The sequence below is a fragment of the Mastomys coucha genome, unplaced genomic scaffold (genome assembly GCF_008632895.1).
Source record: "Mastomys coucha isolate ucsf_1 unplaced genomic scaffold, UCSF_Mcou_1 pScaffold17, whole genome shotgun sequence".
NCBI classification, from domain to species: domain Eukaryota; kingdom Metazoa; phylum Chordata; class Mammalia; order Rodentia; family Muridae; genus Mastomys; species Mastomys coucha.
The window spans coordinates 14,074,760-14,083,805 of record NW_022196899.1 but is presented as its reverse complement, the minus strand read 5'-3'; the positions used below and the strand labels follow the sequence as shown (position 1 = coordinate 14,083,805).

Below are 9,046 nucleotides of genomic sequence, written 5' to 3'. Positions count from 1 at the left end.
TTTTGAGTCTTAGGTAGTTTTGTGTTACCAGTAACTGCTCTAGTAAAAGTAGTTTTATTTTTCCCAAAAGATGTTTGTGGAAGAGCAAAGATGAAAAGTTTATTTATGATAAGGTATAGTCTTGAGTGACTTTTAGATTTGTAATACTTGGACTGAAAACACAACTCACTAATAACAGTCTTACCTAACATTGACAAAAACATGGACTTTGTCTCTAGAGTTCATGTACGTGCACACATATACACACTCACAAACATAGACACAACATATTCATACACATGTGTGGACACTTATGCAAATGCATACATGCACACACCCACATACCCACACAAATACATACACATGCCTTTTCCTTGTATTTTTTAAGGAAGAAACATATTCTCCATGTAACTTCCTTCAGCTAGCTTTACCATTTCTAATCCCGGTAATTCTCAACTCAAAAGACCTGTTAAAGCCTGTAATCTATAGTGCTGGAATTTCCTTCTTTGTGCATTTTGTTGTTGGTTGGTATTCACAAAAAACCATGAATTTTCCTAGGCTCTGAGTATGTGTACATGGGTGTGCGTGTATGTGTCTGTGTGTACTTATACATGTAAGAACTGAAGAATAAATATTTCTAATTTTAGGTTTTTTTCAGATCCTTTATAAACAGCTAGCTATTCTCTGCTATCCCAGAAAGAACTGTTCTGGGTGATGACTGAAGTTAAACTGGGTTAATAGATGCTTCTCTTAGGTGGGAGCTGCTACAGGGGAAAACAATGTTTCCTCTTAAGACAGAAGTAGAATTCTAAATGTTCATTTGTAAGTCATGGTTGCTTTTTTTGTTAAAAAACTAATGTGATTGTTTTCTTACACCAGCTTTGCGTGTGATCACGCTGTCAAGCTTGTGTCCTTTTGTACCCGTAGACTCAATACCATTCTAGCTGTCACCCAGCCACTGATATTCCACTGGCCTAGCAGTAAAACATTCCTGTTCAGAGGTAGAGAACGAAGACACCAGGACAGCCAGTTCCCAAGTGCACTTCTATTGGGAGCTGTATTTAGGCAAAGCATTTGTAATGTATATCTAGAGATACTACCTGGTTATTCGTATTGATAAATTTACCTTGTTCTGCTGGTAAAACAGTGTAGGTAGTTGCCATCCCAGCATGCACATGGTCAGTCACGTGGCAGTGGAGTAACCAAGTTCCAGGTGTTTGGGGAAACATTTCTAGGGTTTGGTATGTTCCGGGGAAAAGGTCAAAGACATCAGAACTGTACATTCCCATGTGCTTTATTAGAAAAACGACAAATAGGAGAGTTTATTTAATAGGCTTTAATTTGCTAGCTCAAAATATTAGAAAAACAGATTAAAAAAAAAAGATTCCCTCCATATTTATGTTCTGAAATTTGTGGTCCTTACCTAAAGCCTCAGAACTCTGAGGCATCAAGCAAAATGTGAAGGAAAGCATTTGTTAGTCAGGACTGCGCCCGGTGAGTGCCACAGGTCGGGCTTCCCTCTTTGTCAGAGACCTGATCTACACAGAGCAAGCAAACTCGTCCCATACCAACCTTCACTTGAACTTGGATTTATAGACTGTCTTGTCTGTGAAACTGTAAGGCAAAGAAAGTGTAATGGAAGCAGAAGGGGGGGGTTCAGTGGTACTGACATGCTCAGATATGTTGATGGCACATTGATGTGGAAATAATATTAAAAATCCATTAATGATATCTGTATAGAAAACAGTACAGATTATAAAATGGACATTCTTCAATATACCTGTTTTTTTTTTCATTTGTTTTTGTTTGGTAGCTTGTACATTTTCTACATTAGTTTAAGAACAGAAAAAAAAATGCATCTTCAAGAGGATGGTTGGTTTCCTTAGGTGAAGGGTAGTAGAATTATGTTCTGGGAGTGTCAGTTGCTTGACACCTAAGTGGGTTTTTTTTTTTTTTGGTTTTTTTCAAGGCAGGATTTCTTTGCGTAGCCTTGGGTGTCCTGGAACTCTCTCTGTAGACCAGGTTGGCCTCGAACTCAGAAATCTGCCTGCCTCTGCCTCCCAAAGTCTGGGATTAAAGGCATGGGTCACCACTTAAATGTTAACCTCGCACAGCTTAAGAGAGAATTTAGAATGGACAGGGGTATAGTAAAGTTTTGTTCTATCTCTGCTGCCTCACCCTTGTGTGAACACTTCTGCCTTCTCTGTCAGCCATTCCATTGAGAATGTGTGAGCAGGACTACAAAAGACAGAAGAACCTTCAAGTGTAAGGACAAGCATAAGTTGTAAGGGGGCTCTGCGTGCTGGGCCAGTTTCTCTTTTTCACAGGTATCTCTATGGAGTGTATTGCTGGCTGGAATCAGAACATATTAAGCAGAGCAGGAATGACTGCTGTGGCAGCTCTTACCTTGTATTGGAAGCTGTGGCCATGGAAGTGTACAGTGTGCAGGTCTATTTCATTGCCCATGCCCATCACATACCAGTTGACTTCGTCTTTCACATGCATTGTGAGGCCTTGTAGGTTTCCGAACATTTTTCCATTAATAGCTGAGGGAAGTGTGATATATTTCAGAATAATCTTAAGCCATAACAGCAACAGGAAATATTGCTAGGTTAACATGACAGAGCTTACTTCACTATGGATAGGGAAAAGAGTTCAAGGTCAACAGTATTATTGCTAGTATTATTTCAAGTTACTTTACATGAAGAGCCTTAATCCCAATTGTAGATTTACTTAAAAGGGTATGGGGGCTTGGAATTGGGAGAGAAATTAGTAAAGATTTTAAACACAGTCCATTTTGGTTTTGATTTTAGAATTTTAGATCACAATATTTTTAAATAAAACGACCCTACAACATGATTTTCTTTGAAAGAAGAAAGGAGTAAAAAAGGAAGGTGTCTTAGAATAGTGTCTCATACCATGCATTTTATTGCTTTCTATGAATTCCTCGTTGTCTTTGTTTACTTTCTCAGGGTGTTCAGAGTATATTTTGATGTTATCATCTAAGTACCAAGATTCATTCTCATCAAATACTAGAAACAAAAGGAAAAACTCCATTTTCTTTATAGGATTGAATACTTTCACATAAGATTTCCGACAAACAATCAGTGGGCCTATTAGCCCACTATAGAGATCCTGAAAACAAGCAGAAACTACAGTTATCCTGGAAGTGCTGGTCAGGATTTCAGAGACCTGGGACTGATGTGGGCTGAGAGCCATTTCGGAGGGGCTGATTTTAGTGGGATACCTAGCCCAAAGGGAAGCTACCACATTAGTATCTTCATACTTGATGTGGTTAAGTTGAAACAGTGATGAATAGTAGGAGGTCATGTGGGTGATGTGGAACTTAGATACGTGCAGAGGCCAAAAATTGGCCCAGCTAATGAGCAGCATTGGTTGTTTATTTCATAAACTCACGAACTCATCACGATGAGCCAGGCATAATGTCAGTTAGTATATATCCATGGCTGAATGAAACAAAGCCTTTCACTATAGGAGCTCATAGAAGAAATATGCAAAATCCAAGGAAAATGTCCACTGTCATGGAGAAACAGAATGCTAATGAATACCCATGTGAAAGACTACAATTAACTCTTAAACATCTGAGGAGTTTGGTGTGGCCAGGTGTCAGTGATGGCAGATTGTGTCTTGGATCATCCTTGGGCTATATCATCTTAATGAAATTCTAGTTCTGAGACTTTGGACAGGGGATGACAGCAAAACCGCATTCTAGTCTAGTCATTGGCCAAATGAAGGAAGACGTGGGGGAGAATGTAGCCTGGGAGGCAGCAGTTGAAACATTACAGGAACTGACATGTGGCAGGGGAGAGAAGTGGACTGAACAATTGTAGGGTCAGATGGTCTGGGTAAGAAAAGTGGTTCCAAGTTCCTGCTAGAGGCAACTGGTAAGACTGGTACTTGTGCTACTGTTTGTTTGTTTAATTAATTTATGTATCTGCTTTACATCCCAATAACAGCTCCCTCACCCTCAGCCTTCCCTCATTCAACCTCTCATCCATCCCTCCTCCCCTTCTCTGAGAAAGGGGAGGCCTCCCTTGGAATCACCCTTCCCTGGATCAAGTCACTGCAGGATTAGGCTTCTCCCACTGAGGCCAGACAAAGCAGCTCAGTCAGGGGAACAGGATTCACAGGAAGGCAACAGATTCAGGGACTGCCCCCAAATCCCCACCCAACCCCATTTGGAAACCCGCATGAAGATCAACCTGCACATCTGCTACCAAAGAGCAGACCTGGGCTGGACCTAGTCTCCCTTGTAAATATGTAGCAGATGTGCTGCTGGTTTTTCACAGCGGGAAATGAAGGAGGTAGAGGAAGAGCCTTTTAGAAGGGTCCCTACGTCTGGGAGTTTCTGGTGTAGATGTCCAGCAGGCAGCTGCATTGACAGCTCGGGAACTGGGAAGGCATTGTGGTCAGGATTTAGTTCTGCAGACCCGAGTACTTGAGGCGGCCATCGGGTGGTTTTGTATTTACAATATTTTACTTAGCAATACTCACAGTTCTGATTAGCTGTTGGGTTTGCAAAGAACTCTGAAGCTACACGTCTCAGTTCTTTGCATTTAGTATGTTCTCATAGCAAAAGAAACCTAAAATGCTTTGGTTTTTAAATTCTTATTAGGTGCTACCAATAACCAGCAGGAATGAGATAATCCTAACTTTCTATTTAAAAGCAAACAAACCAAAAGTGTAAATGGAACTAGGTTAGAGAGCAATTTGTATTCATGGGATTTTTTGACAGATTGGAGCCCAGGAAAACCTCTGGTAACGGTATCTGCTTCCAGTTGCCTATCTGGAGAATCTTACAAAAGAGATGGCTTAAAGTTTACCTTAACTCGATCCACGGTCGAGTAATAAGCCCATGGAATACAAGGTGAATCTTCACTTCCAGCACCTGATCTATCTGGAATTTGCCATATGTAAGTGCGAACTTCACCTAAATTAACCAAGAATTACATGTTTGGTTATATTCAGTTAGTATCTGACATACACAATGTGTTTTATATGCATGTACATTTTATGTACACATACAATGCATACGCATACATGAAGCCTTGGTAACTAGTGATCCAGAAAGTAAAGATGTCAAGATAGTTATTAAGAAATAATAGTACTCGAAATTCTTCCAGGAATTTAGTTTCTTAATTTTATAGGGACTGTGTATGCATGCACACATGTGCCACAGCATGTGAAAGTATGTGAGAGTTCTTTCTTCCAACCATACAGGTTCTAGAGATGGAACTTGAGTAAAATCAGCTTTAGCAATCAATACTTTTAGCTGCTGAACAACTTCAGTGACTTGGGAGTTTCTAAGACATACTAAGGCATCTTTATGTCATTGTATGTATACTATGAATAAATCAGCTCTCACTCAATTACTGAACTACAAAGCCAGAGGATAGTCACTTTAATGTCATGGTTTGAAGAAATTACATAGATCCATCTTTCCTTATTCTGACACAGAATTTCCTGAATATCTGTCCACAGACCTTTCAGCTACATCGACACACATGTCCAGACTCCCCTCTGCCTGATTTGTTGATGTAGACCTCCCTGTTTCCAGAAAACATATAACACCATCAGCTCAACACTCTGGGGTCTGAAATTCTACACTAGGAGCAAGAAGTGAGGGCTGGTCTCAAGGGATATGTAGGCTCCTCCCCCTGTCTTCAAACTATCCCTTGTAGCCCCAGTTTCCTCATTCCTGGTCTAAGCAGAAAACCTCACAATGTAAAAGTGAGAGCTAACCATTCTGCTGACCTCATCTATTTCTATAAGTCGCTCTGCTCTCCCAGCTTTCTCTGTTACCAAGGATTAATTCCCAAAGCCTTAGATTCATCCTTGACACCTCCTTCCTTGACTCTACTGCCCAATTCCCAGTAGGCCCTTTAGTATCACTTTAAGGTAGAATTGCAGGATTGTAACCTTTTACCTCTTCATCTGGTTCAGGACCATGCCAAGTCTTGTTCATTCTAATTCTGGGAATTTTTTTCCCCATCTAGTTTAGCGCAGGATTTACCTAATTGAGCCCTTATGTTGCCATTTCTCCCCTATAGTCAGTCACTTACTCATGAGTGGGCCAGGAAAGCTTCTTAAAATCCTGAGTCAGGTAAGTTCCCCTTAACTCGAATCCTTAGGTGAATGTGTAGTCTAACACCCTAAGTCCTAATCATTCCTCTATGCAGCTCCCTTCTCTCCCTGTTACTTGAGCTCACCTCCTTGTCATTTAAGTATTTTCACCATGTCAGGCTCTACTGCTTGGCCTGCCTAAAATATACCATCATTACTCTCTTACTCTAATGAGTCTCTTTCATAGCTTTGTTAACAACTCAATATTATCTATGTTTATCTTAGAAGATAAAGAGAGGAGTTTTGCTTTGTCTTCCTTTAAATTATAATTCTATGGAGCACCCTATTTGGTTTGATATATTTGGAAGCTGATACATTTTTTGAACCTTTTTCTGTCACATAATTCTCTCTTTTATTTCAGTGTGTATCATATATCTCAGTTTTTATCTTAATTAAACATCTGTTGTGCTCCTGGGACATGATACGCAGGGTTTAAAATTCTAAACTGTCAGAGAGGCTGGTGCGTGAACATTTTACCCTGCAGTGCAGCAGCAGATGCCACCAAATATGTCCTAGTTGAATGAAAGGAGCATCTTTCTAATTTAGTCTTCCATGTCTGTAAATGTCTAGTACCTTCATGTTTGTTTTATAGCCCTTTGCCAAATGGTTTTGGTATAAATGTACGCACCTCTGTGTGTGCTTGTGTGTGTGCGCGTGCGTGTGTGTGTGTGTGTGTGTGCGTGTGCGCGTGCGTGTGTGTGTGTGTGTGTGTGTGTGTGCGTGCGTGTGTGTGTATGTGTGTGCTTGTGTGTGTGTGTGTGTGTGTGTGTAATCAAGCACCCACACAGAGCTATTCCCCGTATCCTTTGTGCTCACCTCCCTTTGCATTCCCTTACAACATTCTTATTTGGAAGGACTGCTCTTTACAGCAGCTAGCGTTTGTGGAGTGATATCTGTGGGCTACATCCCCCTCCACCCAGTACCTGGTAACGTTGGGACGACTGTAGAACTCTCTGTTTTCACCCCATGGGCATGTATTGAATATGGCCTGGTTGCCATATTTTTAAAGACAACTTTAACTTTGTCTCCAACATCTGCATGAATTGGTGGACCTGTTCGAAGTGAAATGAAAGGGCAGCTTAATATATTGGAATTTCTGTCAGTGGTAAAGGTAAAAAAATCAGGTAACTTCAGTGTGAAAGGTGTAGTAGTCTCCTTTCTTTTTGCCCATGGTTTTGTGCTGTTACAATCCATGATTTATTTCTGGTCCCAAAAGATGTGCATAAGAACCTTAGACATAAAAAAAAAAAAAAAAAAAAAAAAAAAAAAAAAAAAAAAAGAACCTTAGACATGGCTTCTCTAAATAGGAAAACCATAGTGTATCTCTTATCCAGAGTTCCAGAGGATGTTGAGCCTAAAACCCCCTGAGGGTCAGAGGTCTAACCGGGATAGCTGCTGGCAGGCCAGGAGCTGCTCTCCACTGCTTACACTCAGGACTCAGTGTTTGGACCTCTGGCCCCCGCTGGGCGTGAGTTACCAAAGGGCTGTGCTGGCAAGGTTGAAGCAGGTCCTCCAGCTTCTGCTTTCCAGAAAACTGAAGCTTTTCCTGTATACTTCTGTTAACCTCAACAGTGCCATTAGCACTAGAGCAGTGGTTTTCAGCCAGGGCTCGCCTAAGACCATCAGAAAATACAGATAGCCTGCATTGTGATTCATAACAGCAGCAAAATTACAGTTATGAAGTAGCAGAGAAAATAATTTTATGGTTGGGGGTCACCACAAAGGGTCGCAGCATTAGGAGAGTTGAGAGCCACTGACCTAGCATATCTGATCAGGGAGATTCTGATCTCATGGTAGGAACCATTGAAAGGTTCAAGAGGATCTAGCCCCTCATGGTTTCAGGTTACACATTCTGCCTTAATGTAGTTCCTGAAGTAACTTTCCCTTGATCCTATGTAAGGAAACACATTTTCTCATCCCCATATATATATATATATATATATATTTTTTTTTTTTTTCTGGTAACTGATTACATCTTAATTTTTCAAGTAAAAGAGACACTTCTTTTGGTGGGGGTTGATGGAATAAAAAGGAGAATCTGGCTCAGGTATTTATTCAGAGTTATCTTCTAAGAACTTCACTAAAACTACAGGCATCAAGTATAAGTAATTGTATCGATCTATGGAATAACATATTATTCCTGACAGAAATTAGTGATAGCTATAGCTATATTCTTTAGCAAACACAAACTTCTCTCTCCTTTTTTTTAATTGAATGATTTTTTTTTTTTTTTTTTTTTTTTTTTTTTGGTTTGAATAGCTTTGATATATGAACTAGGAAAATGCAGCCTATATCTACGATGCTGCAGGCGGCTCTGGTCACTAACACAAGGCTACCAAGATGGGGCTGTCACCTTACCGAGGATGCCCAAGTGCTCGTCTTCAGGTCTTCTCTTCACCTGTTCTCTGAATGTGCTGTCAGTAAACTCGCGATACACAACCTTCTTGTACTTTGAGCCTATGAAAAACTCTTCTTTATCCAAAAATACATTTGAAACACTGGAAAAGGAGACCCAGTACAGGTTAGTATCTGTCTTCATGAAAGAAAAGAAATTAAGTTTTAAAGAGTAAAAATTCTTATGAATAGTTATGCTCATTTAAAATTACTTTCCATCTCAGTGAGAAAAAAAAAAAAAAGATTTTAAAATAGTGAGGTATGATATAAAGTGACCCGTCCAGTGTGGTTCTTCAGTCCTGGCTCTGCCTCTTTTCTTGTTAAGCTGAGGTCTTGATCCTTGCTACCTGGGGAAAGGGGCCTTAGTTCTCATGCCCTGGAGAGGCACGGATCAAATCATCCCATCCCAGTTTCCCACTCTAAAATGCTATGAGTCTAGGGTGAATCAGAAATTAATGCAGTATTTTCAGTCAGCAGGAACTAAAGTGGCACTTTTTTTTTTTTTAAGTTTTAGTTAACTAATGGTTTC

At 40.2% G+C, this 9,046-nt stretch overlaps 1 protein-coding gene across 4 annotated transcripts in view; it reads right to left on the bottom strand.

Moving 5' to 3' along the window:
• Positions 1-9,046, bottom strand: part of Cp (ceruloplasmin) — a 55,734-nt gene that overhangs the window by 18,155 nt on the left and 28,533 nt on the right. For all 4 annotated transcript variants that reach the window (XM_031376428.1, XM_031376430.1, XM_031376429.1 and 1 more), the window contains exons 13-18: positions 8,482-8,621; positions 7,047-7,175; positions 4,824-4,930; positions 2,898-3,114; positions 2,386-2,525; positions 1,106-1,271 (exon numbers count right to left, since the gene is read on the bottom strand). In XM_031376428.1, coding sequence (XP_031232288.1) covers positions 1,106-1,271; positions 2,386-2,525; positions 2,898-3,114; positions 4,824-4,930; positions 7,047-7,175; positions 8,482-8,621 — 899 coding nt within the window. The remainder of the gene's footprint in view (positions 1-1,105; positions 1,272-2,385; positions 2,526-2,897; positions 3,115-4,823; positions 4,931-7,046; positions 7,176-8,481; positions 8,622-9,046) is intronic.